At 46.9% G+C, this 24,156-nt stretch overlaps 10 protein-coding genes across 10 annotated transcripts; 7 read left to right on the top strand and 3 right to left on the bottom strand.

Annotated features, from left to right (window-relative positions):
• Window position 1: 1 nt before the first annotated feature.
• On the bottom strand, window positions 2-1,793 carry BDQ94DRAFT_140031 (RNA-binding protein). Its single transcript, XM_026765542.1, has 5 exons — window positions 1,586-1,793; window positions 1,260-1,316; window positions 1,108-1,207; window positions 707-1,061; window positions 2-651 (listed from the first exon to the last, which is right to left on the bottom strand). The coding sequence occupies exons 1-5, from the start codon at window positions 1,666-1,668 to the stop codon at window positions 599-601; spliced, it is 648 nt and encodes a 215-aa protein (XP_026628687.1). The 5' UTR covers window positions 1,669-1,793; the 3' UTR covers window positions 2-598.
• A 466-nt stretch (window positions 1,794-2,259) lies between these two features.
• On the top strand, window positions 2,260-3,033 carry BDQ94DRAFT_140030 (PaaI family thioesterase). Its single transcript, XM_026765541.1, has one exon. The coding sequence runs from the start codon at window positions 2,318-2,320 to the stop codon at window positions 2,753-2,755; it is 438 nt and encodes a 145-aa protein (XP_026628686.1). The 5' UTR covers window positions 2,260-2,317; the 3' UTR covers window positions 2,756-3,033.
• Window positions 3,034-3,704: 671 nt separating this feature from the next.
• BDQ94DRAFT_140029 (PX domain protein) lies at window positions 3,705-7,078 on the top strand. The gene is made up of 2 exons (XM_026765540.1): window positions 3,705-4,367; window positions 4,418-7,078. The coding sequence occupies exons 1-2, from the start codon at window positions 3,811-3,813 to the stop codon at window positions 6,858-6,860; spliced, it is 3,000 nt and encodes a 999-aa protein (XP_026628685.1). The 5' UTR covers window positions 3,705-3,810; the 3' UTR covers window positions 6,861-7,078.
• Window positions 7,079-7,550: 472 nt separating this feature from the next.
• BDQ94DRAFT_140027 (transcriptional coactivator p15/PC4 family protein) lies at window positions 7,551-8,567 on the top strand. Its single transcript, XM_026765539.1, has 2 exons — window positions 7,551-7,965; window positions 8,021-8,567. Exons 1-2 carry the CDS (start codon window positions 7,687-7,689, stop codon window positions 8,240-8,242), a joined length of 501 nt encoding a protein of 166 aa, XP_026628684.1. The 5' UTR covers window positions 7,551-7,686; the 3' UTR covers window positions 8,243-8,567.
• A 2,381-nt stretch (window positions 8,568-10,948) lies between these two features.
• Window positions 10,949-15,206, top strand: BDQ94DRAFT_140024 (uncharacterized protein; the record flags this gene model as incomplete). The annotated part of the gene is made up of 3 exons (XM_026765538.1): window positions 10,949-12,316; window positions 12,376-14,821; window positions 14,872-15,206. Coding segments are annotated over exons 1-3 (3,508 nt in total), but the record flags the coding sequence as incomplete, so codon positions are not given.
• Window positions 15,207-15,554: 348 nt separating this feature from the next.
• On the bottom strand, window positions 15,555-16,730 carry BDQ94DRAFT_168655 (putative C6 finger domain protein; the record flags this gene model as incomplete). Its single annotated transcript, XM_026771120.1, has 1 exon — window positions 15,555-16,730. One exon carries the CDS (start codon window positions 16,728-16,730, stop codon window positions 15,555-15,557), a length of 1,176 nt encoding a protein of 391 aa, XP_026628682.1.
• Window positions 16,713-17,159, top strand: BDQ94DRAFT_140022 (uncharacterized protein). The gene has a single exon (XM_026765537.1). The coding sequence runs from the start codon at window positions 16,924-16,926 to the stop codon at window positions 17,149-17,151; it is 228 nt and encodes a 75-aa protein (XP_026628681.1). The 5' UTR covers window positions 16,713-16,923; the 3' UTR covers window positions 17,152-17,159.
• A 678-nt stretch (window positions 17,160-17,837) lies between these two features.
• Window positions 17,838-19,491, bottom strand: BDQ94DRAFT_140021 (uncharacterized protein). The gene has a single exon (XM_026765536.1). The coding sequence runs from the start codon at window positions 19,264-19,266 to the stop codon at window positions 18,007-18,009; it is 1,260 nt and encodes a 419-aa protein (XP_026628680.1). The 5' UTR covers window positions 19,267-19,491; the 3' UTR covers window positions 17,838-18,006.
• A 694-nt stretch (window positions 19,492-20,185) lies between these two features.
• On the top strand, window positions 20,186-22,167 carry BDQ94DRAFT_140020 (uncharacterized protein). The gene has a single exon (XM_026765535.1). The coding sequence runs from the start codon at window positions 20,510-20,512 to the stop codon at window positions 22,013-22,015; it is 1,506 nt and encodes a 501-aa protein (XP_026628679.1). The 5' UTR covers window positions 20,186-20,509; the 3' UTR covers window positions 22,016-22,167.
• Window positions 22,144-24,073, top strand: BDQ94DRAFT_130773 (aminopeptidase P family protein). Its single transcript, XM_026763954.1, has 3 exons — window positions 22,144-22,438; window positions 22,532-23,564; window positions 23,616-24,073. Exons 1-3 carry the CDS (start codon window positions 22,272-22,274, stop codon window positions 23,814-23,816), a joined length of 1,401 nt encoding a protein of 466 aa, XP_026628678.1. The 5' UTR covers window positions 22,144-22,271; the 3' UTR covers window positions 23,817-24,073.
• Window positions 24,074-24,156: the final 83 nt, after the last annotated feature.

Genomic DNA, 24,156 nt, shown 5'->3' with positions numbered 1-24,156 from the left:
TCAATGATCATCGACTATATTAGAATGCGAGTTCAAGACGGATAACGGATCGCTGTTGATCGTGACGAAAGGACGAGACAGTGTGGCGATACGATAAACAAGAAAAAAGGCCCGCTCGACGTTCGTTCGGTCATGATTCGAGCTGCTGACCATGATAAATACCAATGTTAAGCAATAGTACCAAAGCCCCAATGCCTCGTATCTTGCGCCAGCACTTCCAGGAGTTGGCCCCTTCGCGTTCTCTCTGCTAATGAACACTGCAATTTAGAAGTAAATGGCAAAGGAAAGCACAGAGGAAGAATCAATGCAAATGGAAATATTAAGAAGCAAGACAAGAGAGCAATGGAATGAAAAAGAAGAGCGAACAAGCATGGGGGTTGAAGAGGGGAACGGGAGCTTAGGGGAGGGTCAAGACAATAGCGCCAGTATTCAACAGCGATAAAGCGAAATAAACATCCAGGTCGATCATCAACGTGCACTGATGACTTCTTAAGCTTCACGTTCTACCTCTCAGGCCTTGGAATACGATCCGGCACAGATTGACGTCTTTGGCCGGGTGCATGGTACGAGATCTGATAGTTCATGAAGCCAAAATAACCTACTCGGCTGTATCAAGCTCATCATGAGCTGAGGTCAAGGGTTCTAAGGGGACTGCGGCAGATGATCAGCACCGACTAGGAGTGGGTACATGTATCAAAGAGCAAACCTTTCCTGTCTTCACCGTTTGGGATATTCTCCCGCTCGTCCTCGCGTCGTTCACGATCGTCATCACGGCGCTCTCTTTCATCCTTGATATCGCGATCCCTCTCATCAGGGCTTCGAGAGCGGTCACGAGAACGTTCACGGTCCCGATCGCGGCGATCATAGTCGCGGTCACGGCGGTCATAGTCGCGGTCATGTCGGTCATAATCCCGGTCGTACCTGTCGTCCCTTCGGGGAGAATAGTCGCCACGACCACGTCTAGGGGAAGGAGAGCGGCCACGTCGTGGCGGAGTACGGTCACGTCGCCGGTCCCGACCAGAATCGAAACGCCAAGAAGCAGATGGAGGAGTACGTGCCCACTTTGGCCATGTCAGTCAAGTTATGAAATCCGAGTCTTCTACTTACCTCAATTTTCAACAAATCATCGCGGCCAATTCGCTTGTTATGCATTTCATGGTATGCATCATCTGCGTCACGGCGGCTCTCGTACTCCACAAAGGCAAACCTTATGTCATGAGCAAGTAACATTTAGGGTGTGAAGCCTCGATTTAACATACAGTCTGCTGGAAGGGGTACGTGGCGCTGGGATGTCACAGCGGACAAGACGTCCATATCTAAGTCAATGTTAGAAGACGATCCACATGCATTTCAATCATTAAATATATGGTGCAAGGCAACTGTGAGAGGAAATCTCTTTCGGAGGATCCCCCTTCAAGGAGTCCCCTCTCCAAGGAAATCGGATTAAACAAGCAAATCTCTATCACAATATGATATAGAGAGCGGCACCGACGTCGGTTTGCGGGACTCAGCCGAGGTGAATTGCGAGAATGGACACGGGTCGTATAGTCATGGTAGCGCGTAGCAATCGATGAGCGGCACGTACCGTTCGAATTCGTAGGCAAGGTCGCGAGCTCGTGTCCCGTGCCCGAAGCCGGTGACATAAAGCGTAGTACCAGGTCGAGACATTGTGTGTTAGCCAGTGAGGTTGTAAGGTTGTATGCTGGACTGTGTAGGCAAATCAACAATGGGTGGTGTGGATGCGAGTGAAGCAAGAATGGGCAGGATGTAAGGAAGTCAGAGACAATTCAGGAACTACAGCTAAGTTTGTATGCCACAAGCGAAGTATCCAGGGATGTTCTAGTTTCCTATTACATAATATCTGAGTCAGTAATAGCTCAAAAACGGATACACATGATAAGATATGTCTCTTAAAATGGAATCGCTGGAAGTAAAGAAAAGGTAAAATCTGGATTAAGAAAATGCAGAATTTTACATCTTATTGAAATGATTTACTTAAGGAACTAAGGTTTCATATCACAACTAAGATCTGAGGCTAGGACGCTAATAGTTGCTGAGATGTTATTTATCATTTACTGATGCCAGCAGCACTGCTGTACTGTATTAATAATAACAATATGCTTCTCGTCACTCTTGATTCGTAGTTAGCGATCGGATGGGGTTATTACGTACTCAATATTACTAGTGTCTAGTTTGTCAACACCTATATCAAGCTAATGCCGCCCTTGCAAAGCGGGAAAATCTTTCCTTTCTTTCAGAAACCTTTTGACTTGGCAAATCATTTGATTTACTTCAAAACGCAACAGCCTCTCTTAAAATGAATGCTGAACTACATCAAGTCCAGAAAGTGTGGGAGCGTATCCGCACTAACAGTCCAATTTATGCTTTTCTCCTTCAGGACATTGACATTTATGATGCCGGCAAAGGTGTATTTAATGCGCGACTGCAAGTCGCCCCTCATCATCTGAATTCAAAGGGTACCTTGCATGGCGTGTTCTCAGCCTGTGTCACTGACTGGGCGGGTGGATTGGCGATCGCATCGTCCGGTCTCGACTCAACGGGTGTCAGCACCAATATTCAGGTCAACTATCTCTCAACAGCAAAAACAGGAGACTGGCTAGTAATCGAAGGTCGCGCTGACAAAGTTGGGCGGAACCTTGCTTTCACAACTGTGACAATATCGAAGCAGACTGACTCTAATGGGAGTACGATTGTTGCACAGGGGTCTCATACCAAATATATTAAGGCTCAATAACGGTTTGGACAGTTTTATGAACAAGTAACGATTGGGCTAGCCGGGAGAAAAACACAGTGGTTTATGTAGACTTTCATACAAGCGCCGCAGTCTTCTTTGCATCTGGCATGAAACGCATATACTTTGAATGCTGGATTCACTCGGATTGCGCATAGCAATTTCCATCCTTATTTGCTTTAGATACCTTGCCTTTCAACTGGTAGCGCAAGGTAATATTGGATGGATACACGGCACCATATAAATGAATAACTCTTTCGCGATTTCAACTACACGTAGGATTTACTTCCCCCATTTCCTTTTTGTTACAGGAACTGGAACCAGTCCTGCTACGCATGATTAGGCTTATCGCTTATCCCAAGCCCTGAACTCATATGTCATGGGCCCTCAATGGCTAAAAGCAACACGGGATGACCAGAATGTCTTCTCGAGGTAGAGTGCCTTGGTTTTTGTGCGTAAAAGTTAAAGAAGACGCCCTCGCTTTCAACAATGAGTTAGCACCCGAGCCTCGCCACATCCAAGTATTTCAAACGCGGCATTGACATCGCCTGGTTAAGTCTCTGAGTGCAAGTTCTCATTTAATACGGGCCAAGGACTCCGCGCAATGAGTGAATGGGACGGAGTACTACTAAGTAGTATCACCGATCCTGCCACTATCTAAAACAGACATGCGCGCGGTCGCATTATCTATGTATTTCGAACTTTGTCAACGATTACAAACCTACACGTTATAATATATTAGCCCATTTAATGTCACTGAGAGAGACTCAAATAAAGATGAACATATTTGCAGATCATATTTATACATTACGTGTTGTTTGTATGATAAAGTAGTAGCACTCCATAGCTAGTATAGATATAATCCAAATGATCCCCGGCCGGTTGTATTAGGTAACCAAAGCGGACATGCCAATCAGATAACCAGACGTTAAAAGGACAACCAACTTGCTGTCGACGCACAGCCTTGATCACTTGCGAAATCGTGGGTTTCTCGCTTCCTTTATAAGTCTACAAACCTGCGTTACGGTCAATGCGACCATCTAATTAAGCCAATTGCTATGGATGAGACTTCCAACTGGGCCGAACAATCACAGCCCAAGAAACCCGAATTAGCTGAGACTCCTCACATTGTGTTGCCGACGAGCTACAACGAGCAGGCTGTGACGGAGAGTTCAAACCCTGTGCGATCAAAAGGAGCCATTGACTCTACACTCCAATTTCTCTCAACATCAAATGGTGAGACTCTTCTGGGTGTCTTCGCATGCTTGGTAGGCGCGACACTCTTACTTTTTGGAAGACTTGGTTTGCTCTTGATCGGAATTGCTAGTGGTATCATCTTGCACGCACAGTGGGAGGCAGCTGACGAAGACCCTACCCAACCATTATCTAATTCACGACACCGAAGGAGAAAGGAGCTCGCCCTGGACATAGCCAGAAGACTACTTGACTGGCCGAAAAGCACGGATTCTGCTGCTGATGCCGGGCAAGATGACATCGGGCAAGTATTCCTCTTCGGGGACACTTCCTCTGCTGATCTTGAATATTCTACTCTTGGCCCCAAGACAGCGGCTGCCCTGAGATCAATTACTGATGCAATCATGAGGGACTATGTGATGTAAGCTCTCGCCTATCATGCTACTTCGTGAGCTTACCAGACCTCGAAAGCTCCTGGTCTAGTCCAATATTACCGCCCGAGACAACATTTCCTCTATCATGCCGGAAGTTGTTGGCCGAATTTATCTCGTCCCTGTCATCGCACCTCTCTCGTAAACGCTCTGCTGACACTTTTCTGGAACTCCTCACTAACTCATCCTCACTGATCATTGTGTTTTTGGATGAGCTTTCTGCAGCATTTGAGTCCGTTGGCTCCAACGAACCTCCGGAAGAGGTGGTCTTGCGCTACATGGAGAGCTCCCCTGAAAGCGGTCTGGCGAATATCTTAGCCAAAGACCAGCAAAAGAGGAAGCTCGACATTATAGCAGACGATATTCTGGCTAGATTTTTGGACCCGAATGTCTATGGATGCTTGCTGCTCAAAGATTTCATGCGCGAAATGTTCGTGAGCGTTCTATTCGAGTCGACCATTTCGAGTCTTTCGAGGCCAGAAATTATAAATGGCTGGATTATATATCTCTTTAATGAAGGCAAGTCAGAAATAATGACTGCGATAGACGCCGGTGTCGAAGGGGCCCAGGAACAAGTTGTGACAGCAACTAGAGATCTCAACAGCGTAAATGAACCTTCATCCGAGACAACAAGCAACACGAGCCCCGAGCCCAATATCACTGGGGATGAAATACAACAAGAAACGGCAGATGTTGACAGGGCAACAGTGGAGGCCAAAATAGAGGCGAAGCGTCTCAGTGACATGATCACAGCACATGATATGCAGAAGCAAAGCTTAGAGAGAGCAATACGAGACGATGTGCAGGAGGTAGCATTGGATGACAGGATTGATCATGGAGAAGACTTGCCTGCAAACAAGATCGGAGACGATATTATGCAACGCGAAGACTCGGGATGTGATCAAGCAAAGCATATTGGAGTTAATATCGATTTCAAACTGGAAGAAAATAACAGCTCGTCCCCTTTACTCATGCCTTCTAAGAGTCAAACCGCACCAAATTCACCGCCGGAGCCAGTCGTCCTTCATCGTGCATCCATAACGGTAGAGACCGATGCTTCGAAGGTCACATCGAAAGGCCCACTCCGTTCAAAACCAACGTCGGACTATTTACTACAGGTTGAACCTGTATCGACACGGTCCACTGGCTGGATGGTTTTCCGAAAATATACCGATTTCGAGTCGCTTCACCAAACATTGGAGGCCATTTCGAGACTGCACAAAATCCGGACGTTTGCAGACGATCACCCAGTTGTACCCCCGTGGAAAGGCCAGACGAGATCTGAATTGGCCAAGAACTTAGGGCGTTATCTTCAGGATGCTCTCAGCCACAGGTCTATGGCAGAGAGCGAAAGGATGAAACGATTTCTTGGCAAGGATGAACATCTCGGATCGGACTTCAGTAATCCTTACAGCAAGACTGTATTCCCTTTTCCAAGCCAATCTGCGCTCGAGAATGTAGGAAAGGGCGTGTTGGGCGTTTTATCCAATGCGCCCAGGGGTGTCTCGGGAAGTGGTAAAGCCATGTTGGATGGCATGACAGGGATATTTGGTGGAGGCAGCAGTAAGAAGCAATCGCCAGATCCAGTGGCAGGCGATAAAGACAGATCACTAGATCTTTTCAACCAAAGCGAGTCAATTGGCCACGGGTCACAGGAGAAAATTGGGGATTCTACGAGAACTAGGCCGGCTTCCCCGCCGGACAGATCTCTCACACGCAAGACATCTGGGAAGCCAGGTCACCCTCCTGAAGAGAATTTCCCGGATCGAATCGAGACGGCCACGGACTATCCAGAATTTTCCGACAGCTCAGTTCAGACAACGGATGCAGGGCGCACTGTGGCTTCTACACAACCGTCTCCTTCTGCCGGGCGATATACTTCGGCTGACCTACGTCAGTCTCCTGGTGGGACACAAGATAATTTTCACACAAACAGCGAAGGGCAAGCACCAGATGCTGAATTAAGTGACTACAGGAGTCGAAGCAACCCTATCACGCATGAAGAGACGCGTATAGCCGTGGAACTCATATTTGCGGTAATCAATCAACTATACACTTTGTCTTCGGCATGGAACATACGCCGGACTCTACTTAATGCGGCAAAATCGTACATATTACGCCCCGGAAATCCTCATTTGGAGACGATCCGTGAGCTACTCCAGGTATCAATGATTGATTCACATACGTCAGATGAAGCAATTGGGCTATATCTCAACAAATTGCGTGAAAGTGCTCTCCCAACGGAAAGCGAGTTGGAAAACTGGCCGCCGCCTTCCACCGATACTGAGAAAGAACGGCTGAGGGAGACGGCTCGCAAAGTCTTCGTTCAAAGAGGCTTACCCCAGGCTCTTACGAGCGTTATGGGAGCAAATGCCAGTAAGGAAGTTTTGGGGAAAATTTTTGATTGTCTGCAGGTACAAAATCTCGCTCGGGGTTTCGTATATTCTCTTTTTTTGCAGGCTCTTAAGGCCGCTATCCTCTAATCCGAATATCCAGGGAGGGACTCGCTGATTATTAGCGACCATTAGCGATCACAAGAATACCGTCACATGTATAACCTAATGATCGGTTCCTGTTTGTATCTCTAGTTAGTTGAGCATTACATGCAGTTTCTGTGATAACTAGTCAATTAATTGTATAAGTAACATAGTTCCCATCTTGACCGGCCACCAGCCCGGGTCAGCTATCTATATAATACCATACAAAAAATTCTTTTTTTTTTCCCTTTTTTTTATAAATTTGGTTTTACTACTAATATTCATGGGTATAAAATGGAGTATAAATATTTTGGAGATAATCAAAAGTATTATCAGTATTTTTTCCAATGTCTAAAGCGTGCAATCATAGTAAGAAAATATATTTTCTAGATATTCTAATGGTATTAAGTCATAAATAGAAGACTTTATAAAAACTCTAATAAACATTGCAGCATATTTAATATTTAGATATGGACTTCTATATTAATATCTGCTACACTGGTTGAGATTCTAATTTAATTTAGAAATAATATTAATTGTATAGTAACATGGGTGGCCGACCGGGGAGGGTGGCTGGTTTGGATGGGAACTAACTACATTACTAGATTGACGATGATTCAATGGTCGGGTATAGTCACGTGATGTTACCTACCAAACCGGCGGTCCGTTTACCCCTACATATAGTCAATGAAGAAACTGAAAAGCTCGTCCACAATGAGCTTGCAAGAGAGAAATTATTGACGCATCCGTGTCTTTCTAAATACATACAGCGGTAAAACTACGTTCGCCCCTTTCGGTTTATCGGCCCCTTTCCTTGGCGGCAGACGTAGTTATGTCTTTCAGGGCCAGAAAGCGCGTACCAGACTCTGAGAGTGATTTCGTCGACGGCTATCGGTCATCAAAAAGGACAAGGGGAGATGTCTCGAAGGAAAACACAGACTCTCGTCATTCTGATTCAGTTGCTGGCCAGGGGAAGCTTGACTCGAATGGAGACCTTTATTGGGAAATCTCCAAAGCACGCCGTGTGACCATCTCATCTTTCCGTGGAAAGACCTTGGTCAATATAAGGGAATATTACGAGAAGGATGGCCACGAGCTCCCTGGGAAGAAGGTTGGTTCCCTTTTTATACTAAAAGGCTTTGCTACGAAACTCATCGTTTGCGCAGGGGATCTCTTTGCCAATTGATCAGTTTTCCTCTCTTGTGAGCTTACTACCTCATATTGAAACCACTCTTCAGGATAAAGGAGAATCAATCCCCCGGCCACAGTATGATAGTGATAGTAAAATCAACAGTGAGAATAAAGAGGCCGGTGATGACTCCGTTGATGTTTCGGATGAGGATACGCGCCGGAATATCGAAGCGACAAGTGAGGACGATAGCGAGTAGGCTTGCCCACTAAAGGGGCTAGAACTACCTTGAGGCAGACGGTCTGGTTTATTCAACAACGCCATCGCTGCTTATCTATCCCTGGGTTCCACTGGCGCTGCATTATAATGGGAATGAATGGATCGGTTGGATTTATTATGAGCAGGTATGCAAGGCGTCGAATATGCCATGAAACTCGCTCCAAACCACGAGAGTACGTATACAAGGTTTTTAAATCGCTTCCCAAATGTCCTGTAGCTTTCAAGTATATCCAGCTAGTCCCTCTGATTTCCAGTTGAAATTCTACCAGAAGTCTAGTACAAAATGTCATTTAACACCTTATCGCTACTTATCGGTCACCCTAGCACCTCTTGCAACTCCAGTAGACCTACATACCGATCGATGCCTTTAGCAGGCAATTGCTTTCTGAGGAGTACTGAAAAAGCTAAGGCAGTTGTTACCTGTGTATCGCTCCTGTATCACAACTAGAAGAACACAATAACAGTTGGCCATTTTGTACACTATAAAATAAGTATATTTGGGCTATTCAATGCGTGTCTGGCATTACCGATTTCCATTTGGATGTTTCTGCCCGTAAATGTTCATATTCCTAGACAGATCTGTCGCTTTCACACGGTGCTCAGTCTATTGTAGCGTGGGTACATGAACCCTGGTGGAGAATCGACACGCATACTTGGGTTCTCTAATACGGTGTTTGAACCTCCGGGACAACTACACAGTGCTTTGGACTTGTCTAGAATTTATGGAAGTAAGGGAAAGTGGTATTGTGAAGCAACTAACTCTGATATGTTCAATCGCGTTTCTGACATTATGTACATCCCGACACCCAGCCTCTGGGGCACTAGAGGGCGCCTTGACATCCATTTACTAATGGTGCCTGTGACTGAATAATATTAATATTAAAGAGATGTCAAGAATCCGAGGGAAGAGAGAGATTGAAAGCGACGGGAAGAAAGAGTTTGTTTCTGTATGAGAGGGTATTATCTGAGATACATGCAACGTAATTAGCCACGGTGTTGAACTACTAGGAGTGTTACCTTCGATGTGAAAACAGATTAGTAGGTTCTTAAAGTACTATGAAAAGGCTGTGGCTATTGACTATACCGTCATGTTGTGTAGGTTCAACTATGTCCTCCAATATATGTAGAAATTCATGGGTCCAATAATCATTAACAACTAACGCAAAACATAATCGCGCGGCCAGTTTGTAATGGTATAAAAAATATCTTTTCTGAAATTATTATAATCTAATTATTACACTTTTAGTGAGTCTATGATAATATATAAAGATCAATAACTAGAATATATATTTATTAGATTTATTCAAAAATTTTTATAAATTCTCTAGAATTAAAAATACGGAATATCTTAAAAATATAAGTAAATACAGGTATTTTATATCACCAGCTATTATATATATTTATATTTATCCGAAAAAAATATTAAAAACTAAGTTTATTGTTACCATAATCTATATATTTAAGATAAAGTCTAACACTCTTTTAATAGCTGAAATATACCAAACTAAAAGAGTAATTTTCATATAGTATTATTAGATAGGCCGCGCGATTGTATGGACCGCGTGATTGATATATGTTAAATGCTCAGATTAATCATCTCACTCATACTTTGTACAACCAACTAAAAGTTTACTACAAGATATGTACACAGTATAGTTGGCCTCAGAGAGACCCACATTTGCATTCACAGCCCTTTGGAGTGTGGTCACAAATTCAGTACATAATTTTGGGTATGTACAAAGTAACACCCATTGGGACATTACAAACCACAAGATCCCTTGCGTGTAATTATAGCTTAGCCGCTATTGAGGGAAGACATCAAATTGGTGTAAAATTAGTCGCCTTTAGTAAGTTATTTAGCCGGTTTTGCTAGGTATTATGGCTATGCGAATCCTTTACAAGCAGTTGCAATGCGTTATGTACCTTACAATGTTACAAACTCTGTACTATGGGGCTACTATAGTAGTAGTCGTAGTCTTGTGGAAAGATCGGTGGTTTAGCAAGCAAAGCAAATCCATGGCTAGTGAGGGACTTCCGTCATATCAGACCATGAATTGTAAAACACAATAGCCCCCTTCCCCTCCCCCTTTTCCACCCTGACCCCCGGAATAACGCTACATTATGATACGTGCTGCTTGAACATATTCTTGACTTGAATATTATAAAAAACCCACCCTGTACAATCACTGGCTATTAACTTGAGATTACTGGTTTTCTTTGTCAGCCTGGACGTATAGACCGGTTTGACCTGTCTTATCCTCTTTGTGATTTGATTGCTTATCAAAAAGGGTGCTCTTGGTATGTCCTGACACACTGCCTTTTAGCTACATTTAAGTATCATCATTCAGAAGAGTGAAGACCTATCTCAAGCAGTCGCAAGTATGATTTGCACCATCGATTATATTTTACTAACAAATAACTATCCATCTAGTGTGCTGGAAGGTCCTGTGTGGACTCGAATTCCGGATCCGAATTCAATCCCTACCGTCGGGTTCATCGAGCGTCCTACTAGCACATCTCAACCAAGAGAAGGAGAAAGTATCCTAGTGTATCGACCCACTTTGTCAATTATAATTCCGTGCATACCACCTACCTGTTGTGCTCCAGAACCGGGAGAAACTTGTCATGAATAAGGGGAGCATGCGCATCCTATAACGTCAAATCTGCCAATTGCATTGTCAACGCACACACACACACACACACACACACACACACACACACACACACACACACACACACACACACACACTATGCAACCGGAGTGAGTACTCTGGTATGGGCGCAAGACAGCAATTGAGCTGACAAATCTCTTGTGTGGACTTTCTCAGGCTGCAGAATTACTGTGGACACATCAGCTTCCGGTAAAAAGGACCTCCCTCACTGGCCAAGCCATCCTCTACGGTGCTATACTACCTACCTGAAAGCCGAAGTCGGTAATCTTTATGGCTGGTTCTGCCATTCTATAACCTGCTAGTCTCTTATTGCGGTCACGGTGTCGCAACATTGGGATTCTGTGAACAAACGTTATCTGCGTTTTCCGAAGAACGCCTTACGATTGTTCGTATTTCATTTGAGTCAACTGTTGAACGCAATCGTACACGGTTGAGGAAAGTCAAGTTATAGTGACCCGATAGACAAAGCTCACGTTCATCCATCCCCAAACGCATCACAGGCTATGTCTAGATCAAAGGAACCGGATACCGCGGATTACATTTCCAGAATCGGTTCAGGAACTCCGACACAATCTGCCTTGCCACAAGCTGCTGTATCGCTGGACAAGACCGATGAAAGTCTCATCCGTGAAGGACTAGGCAATTTGAATCGCTGGTCGCAGTCTACAACATCTAGCCAAAACTCACCGGAACATAATCGTCGACTCGATTATGCTAGAGTGCCTAGATCACCTTCGCCGAACACTGGCCATGGCGGACATAGTAACGATAGTGATGGCTCGGGATATCGAAGCCGGATAACTTCCGAAACGGGACTTGAAATACATGACGGATTCCACATACCGGAGACTTTGGATACTTTTGATGGATCGCATATGGATCACCCTTTTCAAACGTCAGTCACGTCAAATTATGGCGATCCCCCATCAAGTCACTCAGTCGACGTGGTAGGAGCGACAGTGCCACAGACTAATTGGATATTTTCTGGAGCGACTGAAATACCTCATAACCTTTTCCAAGACCCCTGGGTCAAGGAACACGGTTCAGGGCCTGATTCTGCCCAGGGAAAAGGTAGCGTTGTTCCTGCTCGCCCAATTCCAGAGGCACATAGTCCACGTGCATCGGGGCCTGACGCACCAGCAGAGGTAGGACCGCGGTTGGTCTCTGAGGGAGATAAGTCTCAGGAGAAGAGAAAGCGGGGACAGTCACAGAAAGCAATGCTTTCCAAAGCGTTGCAGAAAGCGAACACTGCAGTTCTTCTTGACAATGCGGCGAACTTCGAAGGGGCTATGGAGGCTTACAATGATGCGTGTCAACTCCTACATTTGGTAATGCTTCGGAGCGACGGAGGAGAAGACGAAAAGCAAAAACTTCAAGAAATAGTGAGTCTTCTGACTTGCATAAACTTCTTTTCAATCCTAAAACTCAATTTCTCTTCTAGCGAGATACATACATGGTACGAGTCACTGAGCTACAACGTATGGATTTTTCCTTTCGAGATTTGGATAGTAAAGCGCTCCCTGAGCGCCCGCTAAGTCAAGAATCATATGGTGACTTATCTCATCCAATCATTGATGAGAACGAGGAGTTGGCCAGAGAGAAGCGTGCCTCTTTGCAGCGCAGTTCTATGGTTCGACCATTTGATCTGGCAGAAGGGCTAGCGTCCAATTGGGATCACCCACCGCGCCAGTCATTATTGCCATCGCCGCTAGGTGATCGTACACCGGCTACAGCCCAATCATATGATTCGATCAGTCGCCATTATCCTGGATCATCCCGGCGTATATCGAAATTTGAGTACATGGATGCTTCTGAATCCTCGGAAGTAACAACTTCGGGAGTGGATATCAGTCATGCTGCTGGCCAGTCTGACCTGTCCTCCTTGGCCGGTCATAAGAAGGAAGTCAATGAATCCACGTCTTGGCTCGACACCATCGATGAATCCGGCGCATCGTCCCCAGCTTCGATGCGTTCAGAAGTGTCATCAATATACTTGCGACATAGGGGGAACTTTCATCATACTGTGGGTACTGAGGCCGAATTTGATGCTGCCCTGGATGCTGCTGTGGAGGCTGCATATGATGAAGGTCTGGAACCAGCAGTCGATATAGATGATAACCGTAGCAGCAATGACATTGTGGCCAATGCTCGGAGAAATATCGAAATGGCGAAGCAGAAGGTGAGAGAAGCTGAACGGGAGGCTCAGATAGCATTGACACGCGGACAAGAAACGCAGCGTCTGCAAGAACAACCCGCGTTTGACGGTGTCAATGATCTTAGGACTGGTTATCTAGATGAAGAAGCCGAAGAAGAGGAGCGCTTGCTAGAGGAAATGACTAGAGGCTATGTGATGGATGACTTCGAATTTGGCATTCAGTCCAAGTCCGCTCTTCCCCGCCAGTCAAGATCGGGTAGCCTTTCTGGCAGAATGCGGGATGGCCCTACTACTTCCAATACTATGACGGCCCTAACTCCCTTGACAGAAGATGCAAGTCTGCCCTTCATTGATAATAAGGGCTTCGAACCTAGCGCTTCTCCCCCAAGTCATGGCGCACTCTCAGTTTCTACAAATTCGGGACATGCCTCAACATCAACGCCAACTGTGCGAGCACGGAGGCTATCGGGTCAGTATGCCACAGAATTAAAAATCGAAACAAGTACGGACCCATTCAGCTTTCGGCCACCGCCCGTTCCAAAAGATAGTACGGCTTCGGCCTCTACTATCATTCATCAGCCAGGTCGGACATCGGGACCTGCCTCTGCTCTACGATCAGCCGCGCCCATAAAAACTCGGAATGTCTCAGTTGGATCTTTCAACGAAGATGCTCTATGTAACACTAGCTCGGAAAAGATTTCTTCTCGGGACAATGACGGCCGTGAGCTCCCGAAACTTCCATCCCCAACACGTCCCATCGGTAAAGTACCTTCAGCACCAGACAATTTGGGAAAGCTCAATACAGGACTGGGAACTTTTCGTCTGAGAAATATATCAGTTTCAGGGCCAGAACCGTTCGCTGAGTCCCCAAACAGTCCGTCAAGCAATGCGTTTCCTGCCGTCGATACCCACAAATTACCAATGACTGGTTCGATACCTATAATCCCCACACCCACCACTGCCATGATGTCTGCGAATGGCTTGCCAAGTGGCGGACTCAATATATTCGATAGCCATATACATTCCCCGACAAGCCCTGGATCCCCAAATTTGTTGGCCACTGATCCTCCTCTTCCATTGGAGCCGTGCCCAGAGTCGTTTCTTTTACGTCCATTTTGGCTCATGCGCTGTATCTATCAGACAATTTCTCACCCACGTGGTGGTTATCTGTCCACGAAGTTGTTTATTCCTCGAGACGTGTGGCGCGTGAAGAACGTGAAAATCAAGGCAGTCGAAGAAAAGGTGTCGAACTGCGACTTGCTAACTGCAGCATTACTCAAGCTGGCAAAGGTCGATACTTACGATGCCGATGCCGTATTGGAAGAAATGCAATCTTTGGAAAGTGTACTTGACCAGGTGCAAATGTCGCTGTCCAAGAAGATAGGGAGCGAGGTAGGAGTGCAGGGCGCCATGCCACTCTTCAAGTCGGCTCAAGTTCTCGAAGACTCAGCAACCGTCGATGCACCGCCCTCAAAACCATCGAATGTACCGAGCAAATCATATTTGACCTCCTGGCGTAAATTACGGTCGAAGAACTCCGGGGTCAGTGCGACGGCCTCGCTACCTGCATCGAAGGACACCAATAAGGACAATGCGACAGTCAACACCATTCCAATGACGTCTCTGCCCACTTCACAGCCTTTGAGGCGTAGAGTATCTCAATTACAATACAATGGATCTAATAACTACATGGGTGCCTTGGCACGGCTCTGCGATGCAGCTCAGGTGTTGGGTAAGTGACCCTCCTATATCGTCTCGGCAGTATTAACCAGGCTTGCTTAGATCAAATCGCTCAACAAGTCGAAGATCCTGGCCTTAGGCATTCTTCGCCTACATTAGTCGGCTTAGAGTTAAGCACTCGCCATGCTGCAGAGTTCTTCGGACTCTACGTTTGTCGGTTTGCCCTGAATGATATTGGTATGATGCTTGATAAATTCATAAAAAGAGGTAGTGAGTGGGTACTGATCTGATGGCGGGGCTTTGATTTACATGTATCATACTTGAAACTTCCTCTTCCCCGTTTTCATCTCTATTACTATTTTATCTCTGTTTCTATCTGTATTTCATTACTCTAATTATCATCATCATCATCATTAGCATCGTCATCATAATCATCCTTTATTCATTCATATATATTTATATTATGCGTCTTGATAGAACCTAGAGATGTGATTTACTTGTACAAGTACCTGCAAGATCACATAATTTCTTGCCTTTCTATCTAAGCTCTTTCAGCTGTGATATCTTGCGATAAATATACTGCTGGAGTTGCAATTCTGCAGCTATCTCGGAGAGATATGTACACCATGTGCATACCCGGTGTTCCATATCGATTGCCTCCTTGACTGCAGCGATGTCCACTGTTCCCCGTGGACTGACAAGATGCGTATGATGTATAAGGACCTGACGCCTTTATACGGAGCAGATATATGCAAGCTTGGGAATCTGCAAGTCAAGTGCCTCTTTCAACCTCGTCTGGCCGCTGACGCGAGGGACACCTGGCGTCTCTTTTCCGCATCACGAATGATCTCGGCAGATAACTTTAGACTTGGTGCAAGCCGCGCATATCTGCCAACCTCCGTTATGACGCCAGATATGATACCGTCTAGCTGAGTCGCTGGAGGCAACAGCGATGAGAGAGTCGGTGACATGGTTGCCCCCATGATTAACAACGCCTGAGAGACCATGGAAAGGGCACCTTGCCAGAGGTACGGCAGATGACCTTCACGATGTCTGTCTATATGCTCGAGTTGATTCAATGTCGCGTCCAAGCACCGCAGGCAGCAGTCTTTTACTGTCGGGTCACTGCATGCATACTCATTCTGGAAGACCGCCAGGATGTAAGGCCGATATATTATTGTACGGCAGGCAAAGTAGCGAAGCCTTAAAACTGTCTGAATGGGGCTTGAAGTTGGGCCCCCAGATAGAGGAAACCGGACAGGCTGAGGAAGGCTTTCATACCATTGAGACAGCTGGAAATCTAGCTCTGAGGCGATAGGACCGAGAGATGCGAGTGTCAAGATGCTGTCTTTTTGGTAGATCATATGACTGACTCTGTTGAGCAGCCTTCTTAGGGCAATTTCAGCCAAGAAATACCAGAGCTCATCCTGACCTATCATCGCATCTACTAGTTTCTCTTCAATTCGTATGCTTCCTTCGTCTTCTTCATCTTCTTCATCTTCCGGTTCAAAGCCCCCAGGGAGATCGACGAGCTCTTCAAAATGCACAATCCCCGAGTGTGGTAGGTCTAATTCGGCAAGCAAATCACTTTCAAATAGTAAGGTGTTCCAGTACACTCTTGTACTCAGCTCCTTCCATTGCCCCGGAACACGAGAGGGGTTACCTAAGAGTAATTGTAATTTCATGCTGGCATTTGATAGTAGCGTCCAGGCCTCAAGGGGCCTGACCATGTAAAATAAATATGCAGATGCCAAGATGACACATTGCGCTGCAAGCACCGAATTGCGCGTCATAACAGCCGGCAAAAGGGTCCAAGCTGCGGAGAAATATGATAGTCCTGGAAGTTCCTCATCTGCGGAAAGGCAAGATATACTTCCATATTGACTGGCACTGCCCAGTGCCAAAACCAAGAGTACAACGCAGCTTTCAGGCCCTCTCTCGAAGTCCCGAGAAAGAGCCATCTTGTAATAGCGAGGCCACGTCAATGGGTTGACACAAGCGTACCAAACATTTACGCGCTCGAAAAAAAGTCGAGCGTGAGTAAGTGCGTTTGATAAATCTAAGCTCACAGGAGGTTCGAGCCGAAGTGGCTCACGAGCCATTTCTAGCTGTAGAAGTGTATGAGGATCATAAGGAACAGCGACCAGTTCTCGAATGAGAGGCCATTGTAGAAGGTGCAAAGCCGGTGTAGTATGTACTCTGGGCATAGTTGAGATGCTTGTCGGTGGATTTGCCCATGATCCAAGACCCACCGCGATTGTCCTGGTAGGTATGTTGGCGAGACTGACAGCATCATCGCTACTAATTTGGACAAGGTTGGCAGCCGTGGAAGAATTCGATGACAGGGGAGACTGGCCGATGGGGTCTGCAAACTTCGACTGAAGTAAGACTTCTATTCTGTTCAGCTTTTCGATAATCAGTTTGTCACCGGCATCTAGTTTGATGCCCGGCTCACGATAGACACAATCTGCATCCAGGTCTACGCAGAGCTGGCATCTTGGGCGGGCTCCGTTACATCTCGTTTTCCGTAGACGACAGATCTGGCACTGTAGCAGCGCACGCACATTAGTATACTTGTTTTCGTAGCAGAGCTAGTACCAGGGGATAGGAAATGTGACGGCACCGGGTGGTACTTGGTGAGGGTTGTAGAGGGGAAGAGATCCAACATACCGCTATAGTTGCGCGCCTTCGGGGATACTCGGTTGCTTCAGAATTGTTGCGCTATTTTGCTGAGGTTGAATCGAGAATAGTATCACTGTCAAGTTCCTGACAAGACATGATGCTTTCAGCCCTCGGTGCATGCGAAACGCAGATCCCGGACAGTGTATGGCTTTGACAACATGAAGCCAATGATAAGGCCAAAGGGGCGTTGTTGTGTTCAAGGGTGCACAAAGACTGTCGCCCACGCGGCCACTAGCAGTTTTAATTGGCGCCCATATGAGGGGAAATAAGACAATAATCTTTGCCCTTAAAGAGGAACCCAAGCAATGCTACTAGCTAGGTGCTTTACCTACTTCGGCACGGAGCTTACTTGCCGCCCGTCAATGCTACTAACAGGTAACAATAAAGGCAAATACTATTTATTGGTGGACCGAGGCATGGAACCTGGCTAAAGTGCTTTGCTATGGCTGTCCGATAACTAGTCACGGGAAACAATATGTGAAGCTTTCTTACATTCACGTCTTCCCGCCTGCCTATTGATTTAATATACAACCGGTAAGTCACATCGTAGCAGGCTTAAACCGCACTCCGAGATTCAGCAGACCGGACTTCACCTACGCCTGTGCCCGAGTGGCTTTTCTTCCCCAATCCGCTGCCCCTCTCTGAGTTGGCGGTTGACTGTTCATCGCTGCTTCTCGTTGTGTTGTAGCTGCTGCTGGCTGGATTATGTTGGCGAGCCGGCGCCTTTCGGTCTTCGCCGTCATTACCTGTAGACGCTGTTGCAGAGACGTTCTTACTGGTTTCGCTGAGCTCAGCATGAGGGTCGAAAGTTTTAGTAGTAGTTGGACCAGCACTGCCAGAGATAGGGATCACGCCTGCAATACCGTTGACTTTCTCCCCAGTAATGTCGTCATCTTGATTCCCTTCAAACCTCTCGCCTTTCTTTTTGTTGATATCAGTGGTACTGGCATCAGCATTGGTGTCACGACCGCTATTCACGCGCGGTCCAGTCGTGTTCCTAGAATTGCTCGTCTGTGATGCGGTGGCCATTGACGCTGGAACTTCAGTGCCATGTCTCGACTCAGCAGGGCCTGACATGCTAGTCTGAGACTGGCGCAGAAACGAGTCATGTTGAGGATATTGATCTCCTGTCCCATGGGCGTTGCTGCTTCCATAGCTACTCTTGATAAGCGGCTCCTTGTTGTCCTCAGTGTTCCTCGGCTCGAACTCAGTGGCCGTCGATGATGGAGCTCTAGAACCATGCGATGACTCGGTAGCAGCAGGTATAGTCTGCTGGGACTGATGGCGAGGTGAGATATTCTGAGAGCTCTGACCGCACAGTTCTTTTGAGTTGTAGGAGTTGATGTTATCAAAGTTGTTGTCCATGTGCGGACCAGAGCTCTCAACATTGCTCGACTGGAATCCGGCAACTGTCGGCCTTAGAACATTGGTGCCATATGATAACTCGGCTGAACCCGGGGCGTTGTATTGAGACTGGTGAAGTGGTGACTCGTGCTGCGTGGGTTGTTCACTTGTGTTTTGTAGATACTGTTTCTGGCTCGGGCTTATAGCACCTTGGGCGTAGGAACCAGTATTAGATGAGATGCCGGGAGTACGGTCATACCGATCGCCGACAGCCCTCCGATCAATGGAGTCAGTGATACTGCTTGGGTGGCGATTTTCGGAGTACCCATACGAGCCACTACCGGTGTCGTTCGCATCATTGTTGTAGGTACTGACGTCGCGACGAAGGTCTGACGCGCTTGTACCAAAGGCATGTTCCGTTGCTTCGACGTTATAAGACGGATCATCGATGGGGTCCATGATGTTGGCCATTTTCGACAGTCAAATCAAATGCACGATGGTGTCTTATTCTATCAGGCTTTGCGTCAGGGCTGAGGCAGGAGGTGAATGAGGCATATACTCTAATGAAAATGATTGATTGTCTTGTGGATATTGTCCACCGGCATGGTCGTGAGGCATGACTGTTTAAGTATTCCTCAACCCCTCTGTGTAGGGCGTAAGATGACGTCGATACTAGTAGGTTATCTTGATTTTGATTTTACCTGTATTAATCATGATATCCCAAGATGAACTTTTACGTAGTTGTGGATGTCGATCCAGGCAGGACCATGACGTATGCCCACGGCTACGGTAAACAACTCGCCATTGACAGTCCACAGTAGTCAGAAGTATTAGTAAGTACTAGTCACAGTGAAACAACCGGCATCATCTTATTACTGTCTATGGGTACTGACCCTAGCATGCTGTCATAGCTCCTGGGCTCGCTTATCGGCATTGGTTAGACCAGTGAGTGGGTTTTCATGCACCCCCTCTCTCCACAAATGGATTAGGATCATTTTGTCCAACCTTCATGTACTCCGTACGGTGATGGATAAGATCTCTCGGAAGCCGAGATTGGGTGACCATCAGTCAGATTGTTGTTCAATAATTAACTATTCAATCAACCAATCATCAGAGTCAATTACCTTGTAAGTAGAATAAGACGTGATATGTTTGAAAGCCGCGTGAGTATAGTTGCTGGATCCTTAATGAAATATAGCCTGCCGTTTCTGTACTGATCCTGTGAATGCGAACAGTGAAGGAAAAGCTCAAACATAGAAATTACAATCAATGGGGCAGCTTCATTGTGTTAGAAGTTGCTAGTTACTTTTGTACATCGTACAAAAAGTATACGTGTGGATCCACACCCCACGCACGCGTGGTTCTCGGCGCGCCAGGTTTCCCGCCAAAACAACGGGACGCGCAAAAGCCTCCATGGAGATTGCTATTGATTGCAAACCACTAATCAACCTTCCCTGCTCGTTAGATACAACACAGTGCCATCATCGGCCTTGTCGCACATATATCATTGTTTACACAGTGTTAACACAGGTTATACTTGTTCCGAAGCCACAGAAGACACCCTGTAGGCGTTATCTACCTACGCAAAGCCCCGTGCTATACACAGATCCTCCGTGTGGTTGAGCAGGGCACGGCACCAAATACAGGCCCGCCTTTTCCTTCACCTCGACCTTATCACTCACAAGTCTCTACAGTTCTAGACACAAATCGCAAAATGCCGAGGCCGCCCACAAAACGCAATCGCTTGACATCCAAGGTTCCGCCAGCCGTCGAAAATGAAAGTCAACAGATCTCTGGACGGCATGGTATATCCTCGAAGGCAAACACCAAGCCCACAGAAGACGCAAACCAGGTCGTCATGGAATTTCCTGAGGTGGCCCAAAGTGGCCAAGTCTCGGAGATCAGGCGGCAATTGCGGAATCAGACGCCTTTAACGAGAGCACAAGAACATGCCATTGAGTCTTCGCCCATTGGGGGGCGTGAGAACACAGGCAGTCGCCCGGCTACGAGAGCTCGAGGGTACTCATCAACCCTCTCCGTTGTCGGGAGAAAGGGCGATACAAACTCCAAAGTCCCAGGGACTCCCGCATTCGAAAGCTCGATATTAAGTAATTTTAGAAGGAGGCCCCGGCAACCAAGCATCTTGCAGATGATGCAAGCAGAGGACGGTTCCTCTGACCTTGATGATGATGTTTTCCTCGGTAGTTTGAGCCCGGAAGATGAGTCCACCCCTTTGAATCTCCCAAGGGGTAGGCCACTCCTAATCGGACAAACTGCGTCACCATCGCCTAGACATCCAACTTCGTCCAGTGATGGGTCGCGCAAGCGTAAACTATCTGGCGAGGCACCATATGCTTCTCAATCAGACTCGGAAGATACCGAACATTCGCCTGCCACATCGCCTACATCACACTGGCGACAAAGCGGGTTTGATGTGTCTGTTGGCCATACTCAAAACCAGAACTCCCCTGGCGCATTCAGCCAAACGCTGGCCCCTCCCATGAGCAGCCCGCCAATCAGCCCGACACATACGATGTCACCATCTGGAGTGGCGCAGCAGAAGCATATAGACAAGTCAGCTGAGCCGGCAACCAGTAAGAAGCTGGTCTTACCGACGTCAGCCCTTCAAGACAGGCTTCTACCTCGGAGGAACCGCTCACAACGTAAACGCTCTGGTATGGACGGTTCTGAGATCCCAGAAGATCCAAGTGATTGCGATCATTACGCCACTGCGCAGGATGACGACGATGACGAATTGTACTACCTACCGCCCAAGAGGTCATCCCGGGCACAAAGAAAGCACTTGGTGGAACAGAAATCCGCGAAAAGTACCAGAACTGCACAGGGGCCGCAGCCAATGGCAAATAGTGTCGAAGGCCAGATAACAGGCGGCCGGAACCCTGCGGCTCAGCCGAATGCTACGGCAAGAAAACCTGGAGTTAAAAAAGTGACACACGGATTGGGAACCTTGAGAACAATGGGACCTAATAAAGAGAATGAGCTGGCTGATACATCGCCTTTATCATCCCTTTTGTCATCCCCCCCGGACTCAGAGGCGTCCGAGTCCGAGTCCGAGTCCACTGCACAGTTTACCCTGGGCAGTCATTTCCTTAGCGATGAATTGAGGTTGCAAGCGATGAAATTTGCGGATGTTGATAAGTGGGAGTTAGATTTCGAAGACGTGGCACCTGACAGCCAAGGCAGTGAAGCCTTCAGATAGCAGACAGCTGTATGATTGTTGCTCACGCGGCTAAATACGATTAGTTATGGATCAACTAGTTATCTAAGCGAATGGTCAGATTTGTCTGAGTAAGGTGATAGCCGCGCTGTTGCGATGATAACCGGCAACAGAGTCCGCCAAAATAAACCCCGCAAATTAACCCCGCCGGATTCAAATTCTTCGACGCCCATGGTTTTCCTCCTAACAGTCATTTGATTCAAGACCGCTTCCTAACATCCACTTGGAAACCCCAATCATGACTACCTTGGATTCCATTCTGGCAGGCCGATACCCTGCCAAAGCCCATGCCCGCCGGGTTGCCGAGCGTCTTCAAGTGGGCGGCTCTGGCCGGAATGGGATTATTTACCTTGAAGCACAGAAAACTCGACTGATCGAGGATAATGATGAGGCGATGCACTTCAGGTACGACAGCTCATATTAGCTCTGTTCCATATGCTCTACCGTTGCCGCTCAATCACTCAAGGCTTGCAAAGCTAATCAAGCTTCATGGCTTAGACAACGCCGACCCTTTTTTTATTTGTCAGGGTGCCCGCTGCCAGATTCGTCTCTGATTTATAACATTGCGTCTGATAAATTGACCCTGTTTATCCCACCAATTGATCCAGAGGATGTGATTTGGTCAGGTCTTCCCATGTCTGTTGCAGAGGCACTGAGACTCTACGATGTTGACCAAGTGCTACACACTACCGATGTAAATGCCACGTTGGCCTCTATTGCCTCGGATGGGAATGGTAAATCTGTTGCCTTTGCGATCGAGGGCCAGATTACAGAAGGAATCAAATTCGACGGGTTTCTCGAAACCAATACTTCCGTATTGAAGGGAGCCATCGACAGCACGCGTGTAGTCAAGGACGAATATGAGATCGCGCTCTTGAGAAAGGCAAATGACATTTCCGCCAAGGCGCATATAGCTGCCATTGAAGCATCTAAGACCGCCACCAATGAGCGTGAGATTGAGGCTGCTTTCCTCGCAACCTGTATCGCCAATGGTGCCCGTGATCAAGCTTACCACCCCATCGTTGCCTGCGGCCAGAACGGAGCCACTCTCCACTATGGAAGGAATGATGACGACTTAGTTGATCCAGTCACCAAGGCGGGGAAGTCAAGTGTCCTTATCGATGCTGGGGCGGAGTACAGAACATACTGTGCTGATATCACGCGTGTTTTTCCTTTGGGTGGAAGATTTACCAGTGAAACACAGGAAATTTACAAAATTGTGCTACAGATGCAGTTGGAGGCTATCGCAATGTTGAAAGAAAATGTGCAGTGGGAAGATGTCCATGCGCATGCCCATCGCATTGCGATCAAGGGCTTGCTCAAATTGGGAATTCTGCGTGGCTCTGAAGACGAATTGTTCGAGAAGAGGATTAGCGTCGCCTTCTTCCCTCATGGTCTAGGCCACTATCTGGGCATGGACACCCACGATACTGGTGGCAACCCCAACTATGCAGATAAAGACACCATGTTCAAGTATCTACGCGTGAGGGGCCGTTTACCCGCAGGATCAGTTATCACCGTTGAACCAGGTGTAAGATTTCCTCACCCTTTTTGATTGCTAACTCGCTAAATAATCCTTTAGATCTACTTTTGCCGGTTCATCATCGAACCGTACCTGACCTCCCCTGAGACCAGCAAATATATTGATACCAACGTCCTTGAGAAGTATTGGAATGTTGGGGGAGTACGCATTGAAGATAATGTCCACGTTACTCAGCAAGGTTACGAGAATCTGACCACAGCGCCAAAGGCTATAGAAGAAGTGGAAGTTCTAGCCACTTAGTGATCATTTGATGTATCCAGAATTCATGGCCGGTTTGCTTCCTCATAGCTCCTTAGATAAAGCATCCGATTTAGAGAGCCCTGCAGCATTTGAATCCCGCTACGTACTAATTCTGGTAGGCATACATCATATGTTGATAGGTAAGCAGCAGTCGGCCAGGGATGGTAGGGAGTGACTGCGATGGTCGCAAAGCTTTACTCGGAAAGTTTGCGTAAACATGCCCTAGAACAGCTGTATGGACCAGCCATTTTGGTTAGGCACGAGTAAAGATACTCGGGATCGGTAAAAGGGAAGAATCCTCGTACTGAGCCCTGGGACCAAATGCAGTATAGCTGGAGCA

This window comes from Aspergillus welwitschiae (genome assembly GCF_003344945.1).
Source record: "Aspergillus welwitschiae strain CBS 139.54b unplaced genomic scaffold BDQ94scaffold_9, whole genome shotgun sequence".
Taxonomy (NCBI): Eukaryota; Fungi; Ascomycota; class Eurotiomycetes; order Eurotiales; family Aspergillaceae; genus Aspergillus; species Aspergillus welwitschiae.
Note: the sequence above shows the minus strand (reverse complement) of the source record. Positions and strands in the feature narration are given on the sequence as shown.